The 26,170-nt window shown below is 35.1% G+C and overlaps 1 protein-coding gene across 17 annotated transcripts in view; it reads left to right on the top strand.

The window, feature by feature from the left end:
• The window catches only part of WNK1 (WNK lysine deficient protein kinase 1), a 149,718-nt gene that overhangs the window by 92,524 nt on the left and 31,024 nt on the right, over positions 1-26,170 (top strand). For 11 of the 17 annotated variants that reach the window (XM_028121212.2, XM_088025861.1, XM_028121204.2 and 8 more), the window contains exons 5-9: positions 10,495-10,583; positions 12,400-12,619; positions 14,062-14,395; positions 15,465-15,652; positions 23,661-23,744. In XM_028121212.2, coding sequence (XP_027977013.1) covers positions 10,495-10,583; positions 12,400-12,619; positions 14,062-14,395; positions 15,465-15,652; positions 23,661-23,744 — 915 coding nt within the window. Of the gene's footprint in view, positions 1-10,494; positions 10,584-12,399; positions 12,620-14,061; positions 14,396-15,464; positions 15,653-20,268; positions 21,496-23,660; positions 23,745-26,170 lie in introns of all 17 variants that reach the window. The other 6 variants (XM_088025863.1, XM_088025862.1, XM_088025860.1 and 3 more) reach the window with 2 other exon arrangements.

Raw genomic sequence — 26,170 nt, 5'->3', positions numbered from 1 at the left:
TGCCTAACTATTTCACATTTATTAAGGAAGCATGCTTGGTTATCTATTGAGAGATCATAGGGCTCCCTAATGCAAATTCTCCTCACCCTGCCATTCCCTTACCACCACCAGCACCAGCCAGTGCCCTTAGCACTCCATATTTCTGGTTTCCATCCCAGATCTACCATGTATACCCTATTAGTAATCAGTAAACAATGAAGTAGTAATTGCACTAAAGTAGATGGATTTTATAGACATAAAGAAGTAGGGGATTTGATCTCCTTCAGAGGGTCAAAGACAGTATTCCTGAAAAACTATGTTTAGGTTGAGAATTTTATTGGCCCCCATCACAGAGGTGGTGAGACAAATTTTATATGAAGTAATTATCAGTAACTTCAGCCCCCTGGCACTTTTTACCAAAAATATTTTAGGATTCTTAGAAGAAAGTCATGACAGTATCGTTCCCTCTTCTGTGTTCCCATCATATGCTACCTCTGTTTTATTAATATAATGATTATTATATTGATATTAACTATTGTCCCCCCATTAGAACTGAGCCCTTCAAAGACAGGTTTCTTGTTTCCTTTGTAGGTCAGTTCACTCCTACATGTCTGACCTTGCAGTGGTGCACTGTCATACAGATAGTGGGTAATAGTCGTGTAAATATTAATAAATATACATTCTTTGTGCCAGACATTGCATTAAACACTTTGCATATATTACATAATTTAATTCTTCCAACAGCCTGGAGTGGGAAGTGAGTAATTGCTACTCTTATCAGCATTTTGTAAATAAAGGTCTCAAGCCCAGGAAGGCTAACCCAAGATTACATACCTAGAAGATAACAGAGCATTCTCTTATTTCTGTTATTATCTGATCCCAGATTCTGTGCTCATTATCAAAATACTATACCGAATCCATAACTGTCAATTACAGTATCAGTCCGTAACCTAAGGGTATTTAAACCTGTCTGTGTAAGTGCTGATGTAGAGGGGGTAAATGTAGACTGTGGTTTAAAAATTACGTTCTACAGTGCATTGATAATAAATTGTTATATATCATTGTACATGCAATTTATTCAGGCCTGTACTTGAAATGTTACTTGCTCAGAGAGGCTTTTCCCGCCCACCCTCTCTAAAATATTTTTCATTGTGCACACACTTTACTGCTATTCCTTCTATTCTTTTCTTCATGGCTTTTATTGCAGCCTTACAGCATTTATCTAAAGCCCCAATTAGTATACAAATTCTATGGGCTGGGGGTTTTGTTTGACTTGTTCTTTGCTCTATTCCTAGTGTTTAGAGGTTGACAAGTCACAGGCACTCAGTTTTTGTGAAATGAATACAGAACTGCAGAGAGTAAAAGCCAATTTTCCGTTGCTGTGGAGGAACTGGGCTCTGGAGTTGGGTCTGCTTAAGTTTAAATCCTTAGTAATGTCATTTCCTAGCTGTGGTACCTTGGTCAAGTTATTTAACTTCTCTGAACCTAAGGGGTTTTTGAGGATTAAATGAGAAATGCACGTAGAACATAGCCAAGTGCCTGGCATATAGTTATCAGTCAGTACTTAGTAGGTATTGCCATTGTTATCATTAACATCATTATGACATGCTTAGTAGTGTAATAAGTTGTCTCTTCTTCCATTCTTTATCCAGTGACATTCAGTCGTTTGCAGTTATTAAAATGTGTTTAATGAACTTAAAGTCAAGTTTTAGAGGAGAGTGAATGAGCTAACATTTATAATCTTGCTTCTTGCCAATAACCTTGGAAAGTGCTTTACATGTACTATCTTAATTTTATCCTGGTAAGTAGATAATATCTTCATTTCACAGATAAGAAAATAGAATCAGAGGTTAAGCATTTTGTCCCAAGGACATGAAGGAGAAATACTAGTAGTAATAATAATAGTAGTAGTGGTGGTGATGGTGGTGTCAGAAATCAAGCATCTTAACATGACATTAATACAAACCTTAAAAATTTTCTTTGTTTTTGCTGCCTTTTTTTTTTTTTTGAGCTTTTATTTATTTAAGGGAGAGAGACAGAGAAAGCATGAGCTGGGGGAAAAGGACAGACTCCCCCCTGAGCAGGGAGCCCAATGTGGGGCTCGATCCCAGGACCCCAGGATCATGACCTGAGCTGAAGTCAGATGCTTAACTAACTGAGTCACCCAGGTGCCCCTGTTTTTGCTTTTTTAACTTTTTTTTGACCTCAAAGGGAAAAAAAATCTGAGCATAAAAAAAATTAAGGTACACTGACAGTATAAGACTGGTATTACAGGTTTGAGCCCAGTATAGAGGGTTCATGATCCATGTTTAAAGGAGAAAAGCTTCAGTTATCTTGAAAATCTGCCATTGGTAACGAGAAAATCCAAATAAGAGTAGTAATGTCGTTAGCACAATTTTTGTCTGCTATTAAAAGAATAGAAACTACAGTAAGCATTGGCATCAATTTTTTATATGAAGGATAGTGCACTTGAGGTTGGAGCCACACACAAGCTTTCATGTATCCAGAGAGTAATGAGCCTTGGGGAATCATGAGGTAAACTAATTTCCTTTGATAGAACTAGCTAGATTTGGTAGAGTTTGAAGAGGTTTGTTTCCAATGGGATCATAAGGTATGTTCAAATTCCTGTAAACTAATGGTTCATACCAATAAGAATCTGGCTGAATCCAGCCTCATAACAACCAAGTTAGAAATAATGGGGATTTTTAATTACTTTGTTTGTGTAATTTGACTTTGTCACTGATTCTGTTAGCCATTCGATTGCAAGGTTTGAACATTCTGTCTGGGAAAAACAGAATTAAAGCAGTTAGGGTGAAATTCCTTTTAGTTTTTTATATAACAGATTAGAGTTTAGCCCACTTTTTTTTTTACAGAAACAAGTGAGGCTGATTCCTGATTAGATACTGTTTGAAAAATTGAGGAAAACTTTGTATTTTTTTCTTTAGCAGCTAGAATTTTTTATGCTATCCCAGAAATCTGAATCCACTGGGATTAGCTGAAAATGGTTCCTTTATAAATTTTATTCCTGTTATCATCCAATAAATTTGGATTCTACATGTAAAAGAAAACTTTGTGTATCATGGGCTCTATCTTGGGAGCATTTTGCATGATTTTCAGAGGCATTCCATTATACTGTGATTTGATTAATATTAAAGATTCTTAATCAGACTGTTAATATTAAACCAAACAGTTCTGGGTATCATTCTTAATGTTTTAGATACTAAAGAACAATTGTAAAATCCTTATTTCAGAATTTCTCAAAAAGCTGGGGTTTTTTATACTCACTGAATGTTGATCTATAATTCATAAGGCATTAGACTGTAGACTTAAAAACCAGTGGGATATAGAGAGATAGTTTCTGTATTTAAGTACATTATAGCAACGATGAGTTTCCTGGTATCTTATAAATGACTAACATGCCAAAAGATTCATATATAGATGGTTTGTAGCTGCTGCCTTTTCATTATATATGATTTGTGGTATATTTTGAAAGAAGTGTAGAACTCAGTTGGCTAAAAAAGGGGGGAGTAGAAAGTATCTTGTCAGTGAAAATGCGCACTATTTGGTGAACAAGTAACCAGTTTGGACTTGGTTTTGGGGAGATAAGAGTAGAGAAGAAGGTGGAAGTTGGGTTGTGAGGGTTTTTCACACTAGATTAAGGAAATTAAAAAGGACTGTAACATGGACTAGAAGTAGCATTGAACTGGCATTGTGGAATCTGGTTTCTAGATTTTGCTTTACCATTGACAAGGCCCTTACTATTTTATTCTGGGTGCTGAAGATAATACAGTGTATCCGGCGGGTATCTAATAATGACTAGGGTAGGCTAGACGAGATACTCCATAGATGCCAGTTGAATTAATTAATTAATTCTCGCTTTGACATGACATTAATCTTTCTGGGCCGAAATTGTCTCATTTGAACAAGGAGGGACTCTCACTCAGATTCTTTCTAGATCTGTGATCCCATGGCCGTCTTTAGATATGGAGAACTTTTAACCAGTTTTGAGTAGTGTGATGTGAGTTAAATGATGTCAGGTGACTGGAAATGGCTAAATGTTAGATGATTAAGTGAGGCCAGATGATTGAGCTGGCCATAATATAAAATACACATTGGAGATGGAGAGAATGGAAACAGTGAAACCCATCTTAAATTGGTTAAGTTTAAAGGGGTGAGGTATTGATAATCTGGACTTTGGTGGTCACAATTTTTATGCAAAAGAAGCAATGATTTTGAGAAGTAACAAAGAAATCAGTAAAAATCTAATTTTGCTTGGCCAGAGATTTTTGACTATTGGAGGGACAGTTAGGAGTGCTAGTAGCAGAAGTGTTTACTAGTTGCTTTTTTTAATCTTTGTTTAAAGAGCTCATAGAGAATAATAGTACTTAAATATTTTGGGAGAAGAAGCATCTAAAAATGACTTTTCTATTCTGAATCATGGAAATAGGGATGATACCATTGAAAGAAATGAGGAAATGTAGAGAAAAGTACTGACTTTACGAGGAATTAGAGCTTAGATGTGTAAACTGTTGTCCATATGTGAATGGTATTTTTATTGTATATGTTGAAAATTCTTATTTTGATATATAGAAAAGACTGGTCTTTATAGATCTAGATATTTGTGCCTACGTTACACATTTGTCCAAAAACACCTATCTCACTGTGGTTTTGTGTGTTGCCCAGCAGTTTTAAAAGCCAAGCCACAAATCACCTGTTTTCTAGCTCTTTCATTTTCATTTAGCAAAGCATAGTCCTAGGCAGGCTTACTCAAACATTTAAGTTAAAGGTAAGGCCGGACCACATTATTTTATTTCTGACCAATACCTGACATTCTAGACTACCTACTTAGTAGTGATGAATTGTGTTGAACCAGAGATCAGTGGCTACCTTGAGATAGCTTGTTAGAATTTATAGTCATTTTTTTAAAAATAGTCATTTCTATCCTTTAGAGTAGAAGTATTCCTACCAAATAGCTTCCAAGCCCTTATCTTATGTTACTGTTATTGAATAATTAAAGCCTTAATACCCACTGTCTTGATGGGAACTCCAGCTTACCACATTACAAGGGATAGACTTTATTCTGTTACCCATAATGACAGTGCATTGAAAAGTGCTTTTTTTTGCAATCTTTGTTAATGCCATGAAGAAAAACCTTTCCTTAATCACTAAAGTAATAGTTATTTGGGTCCATGAGATCTTCCTGGCAAATGCAAATATCTTTAGTTATAAATGCATATTGAGGGGCGCCTGGGTGGCTCAGTTGGTTAAGTGTCTGCCTTTGGCTCAGGTCATGATCCCAGGGTCCTGGGATCGAGCCCCGGATGGGGCTTCCTGCTCTGCAGGAAGCCTGCTTCTCCCTCTCCCACTCCCCCTGCTTGTATTCCCTCTCTGACGGTCTCTCTCTCTCTGTCAAATAAATAAATAAAATCTTTAAAAAAAAAATAAATGCATATTGAGGCTTTTAATAGAAGGGAAGGGAGAAGAGTCAATTCTTACCAATTCTATGTACTAATTCACAGCTGTTTATTTTTTTTGATGTACTATGAGAGAGTAGTAAGGCTTTAATATCACCTTTTTAAAGTAGGTAAATATTTAAATTAGGTAATTTAGGTAAGCTGTTACGCACAGTTTTCAAGCGAGTTTAAGGGATGTGGCCCAGGTTGCACACACACACTTGGTATATGAGAAGTAGACCTGAGAACCCAAATCTGGTATTGTGATTTCTTTGGACAGTGTTCTTTTGGCTGCATATTCAGAGTTTACATTTTGGTTGTTGAGCCATTTTCTTTTAAAAGCATAGTTCCAACATGATAGGGGTGAGGGAGTGTTTAGATAAAGAGATTTCTAGTGTGGGTTTTGATGTCAAGGCGGCAGAACCTGTGGACATAATGGGTGGAGCTTTGACCAAGTAAAAATCTCATTTTGCTTGTTCGGGGATCTGTTGCTTTTGGAGGAAAGACAGGAGGAGCAGTAACAGAACAATTTCCCTGCTGTTCAGCATGTAGGCTTGTTTAAAGGGCCAATCTAGCATAAGTAGATTATTGGCTGAGCAGAGTTAAACTCATGTCTGAGAGTTGGAGAAGCATGGCTAGTGTTAAACAAGAAGCTATGCTTCAGTCTGACTTTGATGTCTGCCTTGCTTATGCTGTAGGCTAATTTACTGTTAATTTCCATCTTACCAATTTCCTCCCTTTTCCTCTAACTGTAACAAGTCTATTTTGCCTTTTGTGATGGATTTTACAAAGAAAGACTTTTGCTCAGTGTTTGTCATCATAAATTCTCATTGCTGCTGCTGCCCTCCTAAGGATTGTGTAATCGAGGTAGGTAAGAATTTCTGATATATACAAAAGGTATATTGTAGCCATTTGGTAATATATGTAGCAATATTAAATTGTTTACTTTAGAATGTTTTTCAAAATACTTGAATTTTTGTGGTTAATTCCACTACATTTTGTATGAGGAAGAAGGAGGCTTTTCTCAATTCTAAATGGTGAGGAAAGATTTCACTTTTATGAAAGTATAGATAAATGTTACCCTGACACATTTGAAACCTGAGCTTTTAAGAAGCAAGTGCTGACAGTTTTAAGAGCTAGAATATTGAACCAGAGAATATTATATTATGACTCACTTTTATTTTTCCAGCAGATTAGTTGGCAAGCTGTAAGTATATAGAATTAAAAGAAAAAGTAAGTCTATAAAATGCATGTATGTCTTTTTCATTTTTCTTAGTTCAAATCAACATTTTATAAATATGATTTATATCAACTCTTAGTGTGACTTTGGGGGAAACCACAATTGTTTCCTTCCTTCCTTCCTTCCTTCCTTTCTTTCTTTCTACTCTAAAATTATACATAAGTGGCCTTTGTTTTTGTTTTAAAACAATACATAATTTTGTATAAACTGAAGTAAATGGATATACATTAGATGCTCAAGAAGTACTTTTGTTTAATGCAGGGAAACATGCTACTCTCCCATGTCAAAAAAACACAACATAGCAGTATTTGCCTAGAGAGGTCTTGTGAATTACAAAAGTAAGCAAGAATATTTCTAGAGCCAGTCAGTGAGTTGCTGGCTCTAGAAGAATGGAGTAAGAGGGTATGTCTCTAACCAGATTTTTCTTATGTGTAAAATATTAGCCCAATTTATCTACCTTAGTACTCTTTTCTTCTGTTTTGTGTTTTTAAATCTCATTTAGAACAAGTGAGCAAAACTGCCTTTACTGGTCAAAACTGGGCTAGAATAGTACTTAGTGGGGTCATATCAGGAAGTAAAGGAAAGAGGTGACATTAGGATTTTAAAGGCTCTAAGTTGATTGTCTTTGTTGAAGTATATGAACTAAAAGGGAAACAGATGAAGACAAAAATTTATATTACCAAAATACTTTCTCATCATTACTTTGTTCTGTCTGGTACTTAAAATCATGTTTTAGAGTAATCTAGATCATTTTTTAACTTCAAAAATTACCAGTTACCAAAAATACTTTTAAATATATTGAGTTCTTTCATTTCTTAAGAAGCCTATATAAGTATGATGAATGTGTCAAAACCTGTACTTGTTTATTTTATTTTTATTTTTAATTTTTTTAAAGATTTTATTTATCTGACAGAGACACAGCGAGAGAGGGAACACAAGCAGGGAGAGTGGGAGAGGGAGAAGCAGGCTTCCTGCGGAGCAGGGAGCCCGATGTGGGGCTCGATCCCAGGACCCTGGGATCATGACCTGAGCCGAAGGCAGCCGCCTAATGAGTGAGCCACCCGGGCGCCTCTGTTTTTTATTGAGCAGCTTTTTATTATATGTCCCAGATGACTTTTCTGCAGGTCACTTTCAGGGTTAGGGAGGTTTCATGCTCATTTTTACATTTTGGGGGTCATTTACAGTATACAGTCCCCATATATTCTTCTCACATGATTCAGAATACTTCTGCTAGGTATTTTGATAATCCTGGCTTCTTGAGGGTAGCTGACTGGTAGCTGAAATTTCTTCTACCTTTTTCATTATCTAAGTGGGTAACAGTAAGCTGCACTAATCTTTTAATACCAGCTGCTGGTAAGTTATGTCTCAGTTTTATTGGCTGCCTTGGCACCTGTAATACGTTTTTTAAGTTGGCAGTGGCATCACAATGTTATATAGCATTGGTATGGAATTTTCTATATTTGAATCTTGAATAGGTTGAGAAAGCAGCTTAACCTAGTAGATTCAAGGTGTTACATGATTCACAGTTGCTGGTTTTGCTATTATGATAGTATATAGCTCATTTATTCAGCTAGTTATTTCTATTTGTAAGTAGGAATTCCTGTTTGTAGAGTAGTGAATGTGAATATGTTTGCATGGGTAGGATTAACATGAGTATTACTTATTTTTAAGGGTAACCAATGATGAAAGTAGGTTCACTATAGATCTTAGTTGATTATTTTTCAAGAGAATTCTTTGCTTCCTTTTAACCCTAAACTTTATTATCTTTGGTAATTGCCTCTGAATTCAAAAGTGACCTTGGGTCAGCAAACTTAATTGAAAGAGCTTTCAATCTAGATACTACATCTGATTCTAGCTGCTGTGAGTATAGGATGGTAAGTTGTACAGATATTATCCCTATTTGCTAGACAAGGAATCTGAAATCATCTTTCCAAGATGCCTGTGCTAAATTGGAACAGAAGAGTCTTCTAATATAATCAGTGCATGTGTGTCTTATTAATGTGTAGTTTTACTGCCCGAAGACCAAACTACATACCCCTAAAATATATATGTTTATAGAAGAAGCATTTCTCCTAATCATATTCTATATTTTCTTTAGCCATTTTCCTGTAATATTTGAATTGTCTTTACATGCAAAGGCCAAATAAATATTAAGTGTCTAATTTTACCAAAGAACATTCTTTTAGATTATTTTCTGTCAATAGTGAATGTTCTACAAACTTAATATAAAGTATTTTAGGTTGTTCTTCACATTATGTTTATAAATAGCATCTTTAAAGTTTCTTTTATACAGTTTTACATGTTTATTGTAGAATATTAAAAACAAACAAAAAATCTCCAGTGTTTCTACTACCAGAGAACTTTCAGAGTACGTCATCCATTTTTTTTCTTAAAACAGTTCCTGTTTTCTAAAGCCTTAGTTTGAAATACCATACCAGCTTGCTCAATTAAAGCAGCTTTTTGCTTCAGCAGCATTATTTTCTTGTTCTCATTAGAATTACTATATGAAGACAAAGACCAGTTGGGAAAACTTAACTGGATTTGAAAAATAAGAAGATTGAGGAAGATTGTGACCTTTTAGTCAGGACTTAGAAACTAACCTTTTTAAATGCATGGATTTAACTTTAGGGTCAGCCCTACTGACACTTCCTTGGTGTAGAAAGTTAGCCCCAGAGGTAGAGGTAGACTCCTCCAAATCAGGAGTTCTGAATAATGCAGTTGAGTAATTGATGAGAATTATCCCATCACAACTCCAATATTTAAAGACTTTTTAGTGCTAATCATTTGACGCATTTCATTTCAGTCTATGAGAAGTTACATGCATTCCTGTGATTTATCAAATTATTATCATTAATTCTGTTTTAATCTGTTTTGTCACTGAGACTATAGATGGTTAAACTTTATGTACTATATTCTAACTTTTCTAGTCCCTCTCCCTTATTTTCCATTCCCTGTGTTTTATGTGTTTAGAGACTTACAGTGCCACTTGGGCAGTATATTAGTGCAGCTGCATCAATCCATGTGGTTACTTAGACAAGGTGGGAAGAGAAAATGAGATGTTTTCTCCATATCACCTTTTAGGAGTATTTTGTTACATCTTACATATATATTCCACACATTGCTGAAATTTTTATTTGCAAAAAATTTACACGTTATGAAGATTCTAAAATACTACTAGGATACTACATAGTATTACATATAATAGTGGTATTGAGATTTCTTCTGAAATTAATTAGAAATCTTGTCTTTTATATGGATCTGATATATCACTTTTCATTTTATGTTTCATATGTACAAGACAATTTGTTCTTCTCTTATCAAGCCAAACCAATCCAAATCCTTAACTCCTATACTTGTTGAGGTTGTTAGAGTACTATGATAATAGAATACCTGCCAAACTAAGCATATGAATTCATGCCCATTCATGGATTCACTGTTAAATACTGTGTTGATTAATGTGTTAGGGAACAAGGCTGCACAAAAGATATAACCTTTTAGAACATTTGGCCCTTCTCTTTAGCCAGTAACTTCCTTTACCTGAAACACAGCAGAAGATATTGACAACAGCCTCAATTTTTCCTTACCTACCTATGGAGGCCATGGAAGTAAGTGACTGCCCTATTTCTTGTTGTTTTCTTGTGGGAGCTAAATTGCTACTACCCAACTCTGACCCTGCAATGGACCAGCTCCTGTAGGCAAATCAGAAAAAAGCCAGGATGGTGAGAAGCCAATCTCATAGAACCTTAAGAGGCAATTCAAAATCAAAGTTCAAAGAACCTGCCTTTATTAATGTGTTTTTGTTCCTGTTTTTATGTTTCTCAGGGAGTGAAGCCAGCCAGCTTTGACAAAGTAGCAATTCCTGAAGTGAAGGAAATTATTGAAGGATGCATACGGCAAAACAAAGATGAAAGGTAAGTTGCCACTTTTGACTTAGGTGTTGCTTAAAAACCTAAAATGTAATGATATGTGCTAAATACAATACTCAATCTGAAGTGTATTCAATACTTTACTTGTGATTAATTTCTCTATTTATGTCATGTAATATCTTTAAAAGTAGAGTTCTGGGAGTGCCTGGCTAGCTCAGTCAGTAGAGCATGCTACTCTTGATGTTGGGGTGGTGAATTCAAGCCCCATGTTGGGTGTAGAGATTACTTAAAAAATAAAATAAAATTTTTTTAAAAATCTTAAAAAAAAAAGTAGAGTTCTGTCCATTTAAGATAGTATTGAGATTTGATAGAGTGAAATGTTGTAAAAAATGTGGTATGGTAGAGTTCAACTGAACCAGAACCACCTTAAACATAGCTGCTGCATTCAGTGAGAACTACTTCTAAAACATAAACTACTTATAAAGCATCAGCATGATTTATAAAACTCAGTAGGGTTCAATCTCTCTCTGACCAACAGATCTGTCCCTTAATTCTTTATCCATTGAATTCCAAAAGGTGGAATAAAATCTTGGCTCTTTAAAATAAGCTCAACTACACATCTTGATTTGCTGTCATTGTGCCATAATTTTGAAGAGCAAAACATCAGCATTCCTTTCAGTAAAAAGAGACAACTTTGCCCAAAGCTTAGGAGGAGATTTGGCTTAGTCATTTGTACTAATAGGACTTTTCTCAGAGGCGTGGCAAGTATCTGATATGTCATATAGCTGATTCATCACCCGTTAGGCATGGCAAAGATCCAGTGTCTGTTTTTGAAAAATAATCTACCCACACCATCCCCCCTCACCCTCCAAAAAAGAAAAAGTAGACCAGCCAGTATAAATATAAATTGTAAGTTGAGCATAATCTACCTCCTGAAGAATGTGAGCAATCAGGTATATCAACCAAATTAAAGAATTCTGTATCTCACATCTCTGGTCTCCTGCTCTTTTCATAACTTTGTTATTTGGAAGAGCTTAACATCATGATCTTTAAGGCTGTTTAGTAGAAATTTAGTTTGGGTTTCTAATTTTATATACAGTGTTTGGAAAGGAGAGTCCTTTATCTAAGAACTTTTTTTACTATAAACAAAGGAGTATTTGTTTCCAGTCTTAGAACATATTACTCTATTTCTTTTTGGATGGTACAGTTTACTAGATTACTGGTATTTTGAAACCATTTATCTAAAGAAGATTATTCCACAATCAGACTTCTTGCCTAATACACAAATTGTTGAAAAAGGAATTGAGAGAATTTATTGTGGTAAATAAAGTTGTAGTAGAAGGTAAAGAACTAGAAATCAAAAAACTTATTTTCAAATTTTGATTCAACCATTTGAGGGTTATAACCATGAGCAAGATTTTCACCCTCTCTGAGCCTTTGTTTCCTAGTAATCAGGAAATAATATTTCATTGGATGTTGGTCAAGGATCAGATGGGATCATAAATAAGAGTATTTGTTAACTATAAATTTTACATAAATTATGTGGTATTTTGAAGCTATGACATTCTGTATATTACTTGCCATTGTTAGTACATTGTTAACTAATATGAGATTAGATAACTTAGATTAAAAAGTATCGCTTTTAGCTCTTACTTATAAATGATGTTGTATAACTTGAGAGTAAAACTATAATCACTGTTCACATGGAACAATGTAGAAATGAGTTCTAAACTTTCCTTTGTTTTTTTTTTTACAGTCTTTATTATTCCAAGCATAACAGTAATCAGCCACACTTGAAAATTATGTTTTCAATCTAATGTCATTTTGTTTTGTTTTTGTTTCATTTCCCTCTCTTTGGAAGATATTCTATCAAAGACCTTTTGAACCATGCCTTCTTCCAGGAGGAAACAGGGGTACGGGTAGAATTGGCAGAAGAAGATGATGGAGAAAAGATAGCTATTAAATTATGGCTACGTATTGAAGATATTAAGAAATTAAAGGGAAAATACAAAGACAATGAAGCTATTGAGTTTTCCTTTGACTTGGAAAGAGATGTGCCAGAAGATGTTGCTCAAGAAATGGTAAATTAACATGGATGGAACTAGAGGGTATTATGCTAAGCAAAATAAGTCAGTCAGAGAAGGACATACATCACAAAGATTCACTCTTATGTGGAATTTAAGAAACAAAACTGATGAACATAGGGGAAGGGAAGGAAAAATAAGATGGAAACGGAGACAAACCATAAGAGACTCAACTATAGAAAACAAACAGGGTTGCTGGAGGGGAGGTGGGTGGAGGGATGGGGTAACTGGGTGATGTACATTAAGGAAGGCATTTGTTGGAATGAGCAGTGAGTGTTATATGCAACTGATGAATCTCTGAATTCTACCTCTGAAACTAATAATACACTATATGTTAATTAAGTTGAATTTAAATTTAAAAAACGATAAATTAGCATTGATCCATCATTTAAAAATTGATGTATATTTATAAACATTTATATTGTTGAGCTAAAAAGTTTATGAAGCAGTGTGGATGGCAGATCTCAATGATAGAAAATTGTGTTGATTAATGGCCCTAAGTTATTTTTAATTGAGGAAAAGAGATATACATGTAGATATGTAAGGATGGATAGATGGATGGCTGGGTAAATCTAGAATGCATCCTGAAGTAATGTGAAAGTCTATGAGGTTGAATGACTCTTAATTTATATAAACCTATTGAGTTAGAATGACAAGTTCTATTTTCTAAATATTGATACATTTGATCAGTCATTTGGATAAACTCTATAAATAGATAATGAATTGTTTTTACTTTGAGGGAGTTTTCAAGATCAATTATTAGTAGGCAGCCTTTGATTAATCACTTTATGAAGTATATCCAGAAGGTGACTTTTCAGAAAAGAAAGACTTCACCAATTTTATGCTGGCGATAGTGCTTAAAATAGCCAGTTAATATGCAGAGATACTCATAGAATATCTCTACTAGAATTTATAAGAACTATTCAATAGAAGTTGCCTCTGAGAAGGGGTCAGGTATGAAAGAGATACTTATTTTAATTGTTAGTTTTTTATACCTTTAGAGATTTGTGTGTGTATGTTTTTTTAACTTTCATGTATTGATCACAGTTGTTTTATCTGGTTAAGTTGTTGGCTAGGGAAAAGAAGTAAAAACGACACAGGTTAATATTAATAGTTACATGTGAGCAGGAAATAGAGTGACTAGAATAAAAGGAACCTCATTGTTTTATTGTTGTAAGAAGTGAAGGTATAACTACCTTGAGTTCCTACAAAGTTTCTACAAAGATGATGGCGCCCATCCCGTGAGTATCTACAAAAACGGTTGAGAAATGCATAATACAGACAAGTAATTTCACAGTTTGGTTAAGACCAGTCATTGGAGAGGTCTTTCTCTTCCCCCTTCTTCCTACTTTTTCCCCAAAGGTGCCTTTTTTGTTTTATATTTGGTTTGTTTTCTTTTGATATCATACTGCTTCCTAATGCACTCTTTTATCCTGTAGGTAGAGTCTGGGTATGTCTGTGAAGGTGATCACAAGACCATGGCAAAAGCCATCAAAGATAGAGTGTCATTAATTAAGAGGAAACGAGAACAGCGGCAGTTGGTGCGGGAGGAGCAAGAAAAAAGAAAGCAGGAAGAGAGCAGTCTCAAACAGCAGGTAGAACAACAATCAAGTACTTCCCAGGCAGGAGTCAAACAGATCCCGTCTGCCAGCACTGGCATGCCTACTGCTTCTACCACTTCAGCTTCAGTTTCTACGCAAGTAGAACCTGAAGAACCTGAGGCAGATCAACATCAACAACTACAGTACCAACAAACTAGTATATCTGTGTTGTGTAAGTATTTTGGGAAGTGCATAAGTATGCTAAGGATACTCCTGATTGACTTTTCATCTTCTTGTTCATCATTTTGCACTGGCCTCTTGGTTTGAATCATGAATTCACCATATAATAAGAAATTTGAGGGGCACCTGGGTGGCTCAGATGGTTAAGCATCTGCCTTCTGCTCAGGTCATGATCCCGGGGTCCTGGGATTGAGCCCCACGTCAGGCTCCCTGCGCCGCGGGAAGCTTCCTTCTCCCTCGTCCACTCCCCCTGCTTGTGTTTCCTCTCTTGCTGTGTCTCTCTCTGTCAAATAAATAAAGTCTTAAAAAAAAAAATTGAAATGATCATCATCTACTTTTTGTTTCTATTCTAACATCCATCACTAGTAGACTAGAAGGACAGAATAGTAAGGAAATGTGATTAGAATATAAAATAATTTTACAGGTTCCAACATCTTGGAAGTTCCAATTTGTAGATTTTTACTTTTCACAATTCCTTAAAATAAAATGTAATTATGAAATTAGTATTACACTGTATGTTAACTAACTGGGATTTAAATACAAACTTTTTTAAAAACTTAAAATCTACAAAAATAAATACAATGAAATGTAATAATGAAAAATGAACAAGTTTATCTTAGGTATTTGTAATTGAACCCATTAGTCTGGTTCATCTTTTTTTAGCAACACTGAATAACATGTAGACTAGAAATGAATGAGGTTGTTAGTTTTTTATTGAACTATCTGCTTAATACAAAGAATGCACTGGTCTCCAAAGTTAAGACTGATGGCTTACAGCATTCCATTTTATTTCCCTTATTCTTCAGGTAATAAGATTCTATGATAGCCATGAAGGTTTTTGTTTTTTTTTTAAAGACATCCTTTTTTTCCATTTGGATCCTTCATGTTTTTAAGCATAGAAATCTACTTAGTTAAAAACTAGTATTCATTTTTTATTTAGGTCAGGTCTTTGCGAAGAAAAAAACTAATTAACCCTAAAGTCATGGGTTTGTGATGGGAAAATATAAACCTCCCTTTTGTGATTTGTCTCTCTGTTTTTTGACAATTTATTTCTCCTTCAGCTGACGGAACGGTTGACAGTGGTCAAGGATCTTCTGTCTTCACAGAATCTCGAGTGAGCAGCCAACAGACAATTTCATATGGGTCCCAGCATGAACAGACACATTCTACTGGCACACTCCCAGGGCATACAGCTTCTGTTGTCCAAGCACAGTCTCAGCCCCATGGGGTCTATCCACCCTCAAGTGTGGTAAGTAACTGCATAAGAGAGTGTAAGCCTATAATGAGAATAGATATATGTTAAATTCATATTCTTTCTACTATCCAAGTAATAGCATGAGTCTGAAGTAGAAAGTGTAAATGGTATATTTCTGAAGGAAATAGTATAATTAGAGTAGTTCTGGCAGGCTAGGACATAAACATAAACGTTACTGTGTGAGAATTAGCTAAAATTCACATGTGAAGAAACTATGTACACGATTTAGACTAATATGCATTTGATTAAAGATAATGCTCTCTTTAGCACTTTAGAGTTGAAACTGTTCAAAACAGCATTAGTTGGACATACAGATGATTTGGAGGTGGGCACAAGGAGACTTTTCAAAAGCTTACTTACTAAAAGAATTACTGAGCATTTTTTGTAAGATTTCTTACTGTATAGAACAAAGGTAAGATGTTCAAACCATTATAGAATGCTGCATGTGAGTACTTCAGAGTGAAGGAATCCTTTATTTGTATGACCGTTTAATTTAGCGCTTGTGTTTAGTTAACCATCAGTTGCTATGCGTGTTCCTGCCTTAAAGTCTGTGTTGGACACAAATTCCTTCCCCAGTATACATTCATTTGCTTTTTCTCTTTATTTGGTATTGTTTTATTACAGATTTATTTTCAGAATCAACTTATGGAGATTATTTCTTGAAATATTTTAAGCATTTATATATACATAAACACACACAGACATAGCCCCATCTTTTACATTAGCCACTTTTGCTTCTCATATAGAAAATGTTAAAATTGATCTCGGGTAATACCCCGTTTCTTTTGTTGACCCTCCGTGAAGTCTTCAGAGGTACATAAAGTACATCATCTGCCTCAGGAAAGAATTGGAGAACAACCGGTCGCTGTATAGCACTTGTTTAGTGAGATCTTTAAGCAGGTAGATTTTTTTCTTTCTCAGAAAGCTTTTAAATCTGAATGTTATGGAACTTCTGCTCTTCATTAAATGAAAGTCTTTCTCAAGAAAAAATTTCTGCTTGCTCTGTTCTTTTAACCCACAGCTTGAAATAAAAGATGTTTTTATGTTTCAGAGTCCGTTCATCAGTCTTGAGATGAATGGCCACAGTAATACAAACTACTAATACACTGTTTTAACAATCTACTTTTCTGACCTTTAAAATAATTAGGTAGGGTAGAAGAACTTATAAAGACTATGTAGATGTATTTCTTTGTTCTGACATCTCATTGGTCAAGCATTCATGTCCGGTTCTACTCTTGTTCTAATTGATTTTTTGTGGATCATAATAACTAGATTTTTAAAAAACTAATCTCTTGCTTCCCTCATCACTGGTGTCTGTATTTTAGAAAAGGAAATAGAATGATCATTTGTGAAGATTTTAAATATTTGAGCCACAAACATCCTGTATTTATTGATGCTCTGAAAGACTTAATGACAGCCTTGCCTTTTAATTTCTGTGGAGGTAGCATGAGAAGAGTTATCAAATATTGAGGATTTTTTTAATCTTATGATTCCATTTCTTTCTTATTCCAGAAGGAATTTATTGTGGCTTACAATAATATATCAATGTGGAATTTAGAAAAATTAGAGTAAAAAAGAAACAAGGGTGGAGAAAAATAGAACCAGAAATGAATTAAGTATGATAAGTATAATGATACTTTCATACTTGCTACTGGTATTTGAGCCACAAATTTGGCTCAAAGCATTCTATGCAGCCAATTTTGGAAAAGAAAACATGATTAGTGACACAGTTCACAATACCTAAAGGAAAATAACGAGTTTGCTCAGGACAACCTTACAGTATTAGGTATACTGCTTTTTCATAGCTATATTAAAATTTTTATGTTAAGGTGCCTCAGACTTTATAAACCTAAGTTGAATCTCTGATATGCCGAAATGTTAAAGTTACTCTTTAGAGATTCACATTCAAGATAATTTTCCATTCACTACTTTAGTAAAACTACAGAATGTGTCTATATCTATCGCACATTACTTCTAGAAAACTAATGCTTTTCCTACTAGAAAATGACTTTCTACCCTTTGCAGATAAAAATAGGAAGTGGAATAAATAAAATACTCTGAGCCAACAACTTTTTTTAGTCTGATGCCTTCCAAAATAGAATTGAAAAAGATTTTCTGAGGTTTTCCAGAGTTCCTGCAAAGTAATCCAGTCTTAAAGTCTTCTACACCTTATAATAATAAGTTCACAGAAAACTGCAAGCCAATGTTCATTGTTTTCCCTGTTCTACTACCTCAGTCAGTCAGCCATTCTTATTCATACATTCATAACAATTGATGTTATTTCAGAATATTTAGGAAGAGAATTGATCATTATCATGGTTGTTGATAACCTGTACTTGACCAACAGTATAGAGAGAATAGTTGTGATCTGCTTTGTGGAATTATACCTCTCCTCAAAAAAATTGGATTTGTGGGATTGGGGGAGGATGGAACACTTCTTTATGTCAGCTATGCCCTATTTTCATTGTACATTTGGTTATTTTGTTTTCAAAGTACTGTGTTTTTCATGTATGTGTTTGTTTTCTGTTTAGCCTCATCGTGGCCGTAGCATGTCGGTTTGTGTTCCCCATCTTTCTGCTGTTCCCCCTCTGTCCCGCATCTCTCCCAGTGCTCCTTCCACCCCACCACCAGTGCTGTCTGCACCTCTTTCTCCCTCCCTCCTTCGGATTGCCCCTGAGGAAACTTTTGCCGAAAAGCTTTCTAAAGCATTGGAGAGTGTCCTGCCTATGCACTCTGCCTCTCAGCGCAAGCACCGACGCTCCAGCCTGCCTTCCCTCTTTGTCAGTACTGTATGTAACCATAAACTTCCTGACAAATGAAAATTTATTGCCAATGAATACATCCAGGCATCAAGAATTTTAATAAAAATTAAATAAATAAAAGGACTACACTTAGTAATATATTATGCTTTTAGGATACCTGTTCTTCCTATAGGAAACTTTCTTGTTACAAGGCTTTAAGGAGGGGAAAAAAACAAGGAGGTAATGAGAGAGAATGCTAATAACACCCTGGGCACATATGAATATGTACACAATAAAATTTAGCTTTCATTATATTCTCCTATCCCCAACTGACCTATACAAATCCTTGCATTTTCATACATTAGTGAAGAATATGTATTACTTCATTTTAAATTTGTTGACTTAAAAGCAAATTTTCTCTTTATCAGAAATTAACCCAAATACATTTTCTCTTCACTTTATTCTAAAGAGACATTCATGAAGCTGGATGAGACCATTTTTTCCCCATAGTGAAGAGTAATTAAAGAGTGAAAGTTGGTTTTTAATTTGTTAGCTGTTTAAAATGATGTGTTGGCAAACTAAAAGGCCATATGTTCCCTTGTGGAAATTTTTCTCTTAGACTGAATAAGGTGGGATCTTGACCCTAATGAGTACATTGGATACACATGTAGTACATAAAATTTTCTTTGGCCCTTTTTATATCTATAAAAGATCTGTCTTTTAAAGTTTTATTAAACACTGTGGAACCTTGCTGCTGCTTTTCCAGATAGAGAATATAGTTAATATTCTGATTTAGTAATACCAAAATCTTCAGATTTTTACTTAAGAGAGTGAGTAACTATATAGTATTTTATGGCTTTGGGATTCTCCTTGAATAAACAGTAAAATGGAACATTCTGGTTTGAAATAGAGGCCCTCTTTTAGCTGTTGTGAAAAAGTAAGAGTTAAGCTATTTTACTAATTTGATAGGGACCATCCCTACTAAAAGAATGAAACCAACCTACTCTTTTTAAAAAAGAGTCCATGAAAGTACACTGTTTGCATTTGGGAAGGTAGGATTCCAAATTTAGAGTCTTATGTCTAGAACTGCCTTTGTAAATAAAAAGTGCTGTTGAATCAGTGTTAATTATATTACCCTTTTCACTTGATTGGAACACCAAATTATGCAGCCCTTAACTAGGATCAGAAAAGTGGACATTCAGTGATTTGGCATCTGCAACATGTTTCATGTAGTAAAATTAACTGCATCTAGTTTGGGATAGATGGGAAAGGGGCATTACTGTCAGAAGTCAGTAGTGTGTTTTTTGCTGTCCACCAAAAGTACCTCTTTTGATTTCTAGTTAGAAGGCATACTATTAGTTGATAAAAAAATAATACTGGAGCCTCTAACACAGCACCGGATAATAAGAAGATAGAGTATAGGAAAACTTTGTATTGTAGGTTAAATTGAAGTATCTTCCATTCTAAAAATGTTGGGATTATATTGTCTTATTGTCTTCCCTTAACTCTTACTATTTTAACTCTGTTTCCACTCGTGTAATTTACATTAAATCTTAAGAGTGAGCATATTAATTGGGGGTAAAAACAATAAACACTTAGAAAGTTCTTCCATTTCCTTTGAGAGAGGATGTTGTGGAAAAGCAGCTCTTATTTAACGCAAAGAGTCCCACAGAATAATTTTATTGACCCTGGATGTATTTAATGGATTTTTACTATGCACATAATTTCCAAAAGCATTGTTATTTCTTTATTAATTATAAATTTGGTGTAACCATTTCATAGGGTTACACAGAGCGACCCAGTTTTGCATGACTACTGTAATTTCACATATGACTGTATGAATTACTTGTCTTATTCATGTTGATACAGCCTCAGTCCATGGCGCATCCGTGTGGGGGGACCCCAACATACCCAGAATCACAGATATTTTTCCCAACTATTCATGAACGTCCAGTTTCTTTTTCACCACCTCCCACCTGTCCACCGAAGGTGGCCATTTCCCAGCGGCGTAAGAGCACCTCCTTCTTGGAAGCCCAAACTCGCCAGTTCCAACCCCTGCTGAGGACTGTTGGCCAAAATCTTCTTCCACCTGGTGGCAGCCCAACTAACTGGACACCAGAGGCTGTAGTTATGTTGGGCACTACAGCCAGTAGGATAACTGGAGAGCCATGTGAGATACAGGTCCATCCTATGTTTGAACCAACTCAAGTTCACGGTGACTATAGACCTGGACTAGTACTTCCAGAAGAAGCTCACTATTGTATTCCTCAGGAAGCACTGTATCTAGCTTACCAGGCCCAGGTGACAGAACAGTATGAGGGTATTCCATACAACTCACCAGTACTGTCAAGTCCTTTGAAACAGATACCTGAACAGAAGCCAGTACAAGGGGGCCCTACCTCAAGTTCTGTCTTTGAATTTCCATCTGGACAGGCTTTCCTGGTAGGACACCTTCAGAATTTAAGATTAGATTCTGGATTGAGTCCAGGATCTCCCCTCTCTAGTATTTCTGCACCTATCAGTACAGATGCTACACGTTTGAAAGTTCACCCTGTCTTTGTTCCTCATTCTGCACCCGCTGTGTTAACTCGTAACAATGAGAGAAGCAATTGTGTATTTGAGTTTCATGTTCACACTCCAAGCTCCTCTTCAGGAGAAGGAGGAGGAGTTTTACCTCAGCGTGTTTACCGAAATCGACAGGTTGCAGTGGACTTGAATCAGGAAGAACCACCTCCTCAATCAGTTGGATTACATGGCCGCCTACAGCCTGTGACTGAAGAACAGCGTAATTACCATGCCCCAGAATTGACCGTTTCTGTGGTAGAGCCTATCGGACAGAACTGGCCAATAGGAAGCCCAGAATATTCCAGTGATTCCTCACAAATTACTTCATCAGACCCCAGTGATTTTCAGTCACCTCCCCCTACAGGGGGAGCAGCTGCACCTTTTGGCTCTGACGTCTCGTTACCCTTTATCCGTCTGCCTCAGACAATGTTCCAAGAATCCCCACTTTTCTTCTGTTTCCCCCAAGGAACCACATCTCAGCAGGTTTTATCTGCCTCATTTTCTTCAGGAGGATCTGCACTCCATCCACAGGTTATAGGAAAACTTCCACAGTTCTTTTAAACTACCCTACTATGCATCATTACATTTAAGTTTTCTATCCCTCCTTTCCATTTATAAGGATTATTTTTAATTTTATTAGAATTTCTCCTTTTGGGGGGATTATAAACTACTTGTATATAAGAACAAAATATAAGAGAGAAGCTGCTTCGTTTACCTATAATATGCGCAAATCCTTGAAAAAGAGAACACAAAAACTAGAATTTTAATCACTCGTCAAAATCAGTTCTATTTGTACATAGAATAATTTCAACTTGTAGTGAAAATGTAAATGCCTGTAAAGTTAACTCCACATTGATTATTTATAAATGCTAATGTGAAGTATTTCTTTCTCCCTAGAACAAACATGACTAGTTTTTTTTAAAATAGAAAGGATAACCTCTTTTTTCTGTAAAACAAAAAGAATGGAAAATAGGGAAATTTTTTTAAGAGTGTTCAGAATACACAAAATTTTCATAGGTGTGGAAGAATCTTGAAAGACAGAAAGGAAACATCTTAAGAATTTAGGAACAAATGAAAATGCCTTTTAAAATGGCATCATTTGAACAAGTCACTGTATATGTCCAAATAAAATGTTAATCCATAAAATTGACTGATTCTAATTTTTAGCAACAAAGTTACAATCTAGTATGGGTGGTGGGTTTTTGTTTTGTTTCTTTAAGAATTTGTGGTATATGTTGCAAGCTAAGAAACATATCTCAGGCCTTGGTTCCTTCCTCAACAAATTAAATTTTGTTATTTATATATATGAGTTTTTTTTTTTTTATGGGTGTATGCACTCTTGCGAATAAAGACAAAGTAATGGTCATAATAGAATTCAACAAGTGGAGTCAGTATTAACTATTTCATAATATTCCATATATTTTATCAAATATATAAGTCTTACAAAATCTATATAGGAGTCGTTCCAATTATATATTCAAAGCATCATTTGGATTTCTAAATTTTCCACTCTTACAAAGTATTATATGTTCTTGATACTTTCTTCTATGTTCTTCTCTCATAAGGGGCACAAACAACCCCAAAAGTGTACATAAAGTATCCATCATTTAGAATAGTTCTAAGAAGCAAAAAGATCCAGAAACTTGAAAATTATGCTGCATGGTATAAAATTACACTGCATGCAGTGTACTCACATTAATGCACTAGTTGTTAGCCTGTACTATAAATCTTAATGCACTGCCAGCCATTCTTCTTTAAACATTCCAAAGTGAAATATCAGGTGGTTAATTTACAAACCTACTGCAGGAAGAATGCATACTAAGTAGTGGTTAAGATGCAGTAGAATGTGATGTCAGATCCAAGTAAGCTTCAGAGAAACCCCTCTAGACTGAAATGGAACACCACAGGTGGGCCTTTTCATTTCCTTAACTTACTATATAAAATCCTGTATTCATTTCTCACTTTCTCATTTATCTTAACTTAGACAACTTCTAGGTCAGGGTTTCTCAAATTCATCACTACTGATGTTTTAGGTTGGATAATTCTTTGTTGTGGGTTGTGGTTCTGTGTGTTGCAGGATGTTTAGCAGCATCCTTGACTTCTAATCATTAGATGTCTGTAGCAGTCACCTCCCTCAGTTGTGACAACCAAATCATCCCTGGGGGAGGGCAAATAACAGGTTTTTTACATTTTTGGTAGAAGTCACCATGGCCCTACAAGAAGTAGCCAGGTTTTTTACATTTTTGGTAAAAGTCACCATGGCCCTACAAGAAGTAGCAAAAGGAACCAAATTAGCATTATCAAATACCCTTTTGTCTTCAATTGTTCAGATACGGAATTTTCCGTAAAAAAGTAGTCATACTACTTTTTTCTTAATTAATATATTTTCAGTAAGAATTTTATTATGAATCTTAGTATTTTGGCCAGGTAAAATTATAGCCGGAGCACAGCAGTAGTAGGTTTTAACCATCAGTGGTTTTTGTGTGGGATCAGGATATGCTCTGTGATGTAATCCTTCTCTAACCTTTTCTTAGAAAAGATGCCCCAGTGGTCTCTCCCATACATATTTATCAAGCTAATATTTTATTTTGCTCAAGCAAACTCTCAGGAGTTTAAATATTTTTTGCAAAAGCCTGACCTCTCTATATACTTACGTAGGGCTTTGCTAATTTGTTGTATTCACTTCTTTCCTTCAGGCACAGGGGCAAAGCCAGGGTCAACCATCCTCAAGTAGCTTAACAGGGGTTCCATCTTCCCTACCCATACAACATTCTCAGCAGGTGAGAACAACTCATTGCTACATTTTATGGATTAACAGTAGCCAAAACACTGTTTAACTAATCTTTTCATAAATTAGATTCCTGATGTAAATAAAGGCTTGCTATGTTTTTGAAAGAAAAATCAAGAGGCATAACATTTCTTGTGTTCTTGTGTTTCTAAAAAGATTTTAGAAAATCTTTTCTTTTGTTTAATGTATTTTTAAATTACTAAATTAGACATAGCATTGAAATTCAAAGGAATCATTGTTAACTGATATATTACTCATCTGCCATCTGAAATAGATGATTCTACACATAATTTAACAATACAAAGAATATCAATTTTGTTTTTATATTTGTGACTTACCCCTTTATGAGCATTTTGCCATTGCTTTCATTGTATTTGACTCTATTAATGCTAAACTCCTATTTAATTATTTCTAATCTGGGATGGGGTATAAGATTTTATGCTAAGAGAAACTGAACAACTACTCTAAGAACTTTTTAAACATTGTTTAAACTTTTGATTTGGGGAATATAATCCCCAGGGTTCAAGGAGCTCAGAAAATTAGTACAGTGCTGATGTATTCAACAGCAAAACTACTAATTCTAAAATTAAACATCTGTAGTTCAGTACTTATATTAATTAATAGTAATTATTTGCATGGGCATAATGCTTTTTTGGCACTACTGAATATTAACTGTTTCAAATAAAATTTATAGTCACTACATGTGTCATAAAAACTTCCTGATGAACTATTTCATTAATAGTTCCCTACGAAGTGTGTTTTCCAACCACCAAATCATAAATTGGTTTCTCTATTAATTTTTTTAAACAATGCTTTTAATTCTTACTACAAAATAGTCTCCTTCTAGTCCAGCATGTGATCATACAGTCATTTGATACTAGTTTAAGATTAAATGTTCCTTGTACAGGATTAGTTTGGTTATATGTTCATTTATTTGGTGACCAACAGCCCTGTCTTCTAGAATTTGCTTTGTCTTGCTTTTGTTATTTCAGGCAAGTAGCAGAATCTGTATATAATTATAGTTAAATTTGAGTAGTCCTATTTTTGACAACCTTAACAAATTCTATTTTAATTGTATTAATAATCCCTAATAAGAATACAAACTAAGGGTCCTCTGGGTGGCTCAGTCAGTTAAGCATCTGACTCTTGATCTCAGCTCAGGTCTTGATCTCAGGGCCGTAAGTTCAAGCCCTGCATTGACTCCATGGTAGACATGAAGCCAACTTTAAAAAATAAAATACAAATTAAAAGTTACATAAAGATGTTTGAGGACAGAAGCACCATCATGGATACCACTGTCCTCGTTTGTATCTTTGGACACAGGCCAACACTAATAAACTGAGCAAATTTAAGTGTGTGCTGTGTTTTTCCTTTTCCAAAGGAATTTCTTATATATCTTATATGTGGGCATATATATGTATACTTACTAGCAAATGATATCAGTTCATTGGTAAGAAAAATATGTGGGGGTAAAGGAGGGCAATGTGGTGGTAAAGGAGGGCAATTCCATAAATGTCAGGCTAAAAGAATTAGTTGACTTCTGGAAAAAAATGTAAATATGGCTATTGCTATAATACAAAATTTATGTGTCAGTGATGCTTTTTTAAGATAGTTTTATTTTGTGAATTATTTTAAATATAGGATGGTGTTTGAGTAGGACCATAAAACTGAGCCCTCAATTTACATAAATATATGCAGTCTAGAATACTTCACTTTTTGATTACATAGTAAGTGGATAGAACTAAAAACTACAAGTCAGAATTCAACATTTCTAGAATAGTTAGGCTTTTTTCTGTATTAAAGTTCTACAGGGACTTCTGATTCTGCAAAGGTGCTCAAGAAGCTGCATTTATTTGTTTCAGCTACTGAGGTTTCATGTATATTTTTTAAAAGGTTGTAAGCCCTTTGTACTATATGGGTAGGCAGAGGGAGAGGGAGAAGCAGGCTCCCCACTGAGCAGGGAGCCCAGCTTGGGGCTCTATCCCAGAACCCTGGGATCATGACCTGAGCGAAAGGCAGACACTTAAACGACTGGGCCACCCAGGCACCCCAGGTGTTTATTTTTAGAGGTGAGTTTCACTTTACATACTATCAGTTTCCAACCCCATCTTACAAAACCATATCTCTAGTTTTATTAGAGTGAGGAAAGAAAAGTACTTTAGCTAAAATTTATTTTATTTCATGGGTTTCTGAAATGTAACCAATAAGGGATTGCTTTTTTCATGTTTTTATCAAGAGTCCTTTCTAGTGCTATGCTATATCTTAATGAGGTACCAAAAAATAGCTTCCTCCTACTAGAAAACTTAGTATTTCTTTGCCATACACCATATAGGCCGTAACCCAGCTTACTTAATAATTTCTTCCAAAGGGTCTATCAAGATGGACCGATCGATCAGATATCACTACTTTCAAAGGAGC

Source organism: Eumetopias jubatus, unplaced genomic scaffold (genome assembly GCF_037043125.1).
Source record: "Eumetopias jubatus isolate StellerSeaLion01/CBP00866 unplaced genomic scaffold, mEumJub1_p1.0 scaffold_8, whole genome shotgun sequence".
Lineage (NCBI taxonomy): Eukaryota > Metazoa > Chordata > Mammalia > Carnivora > Otariidae > Eumetopias > Eumetopias jubatus.
The sequence above is the reverse complement of the archived record's forward strand: the minus strand, read 5'-3'. Positions and strand labels throughout refer to the sequence as shown.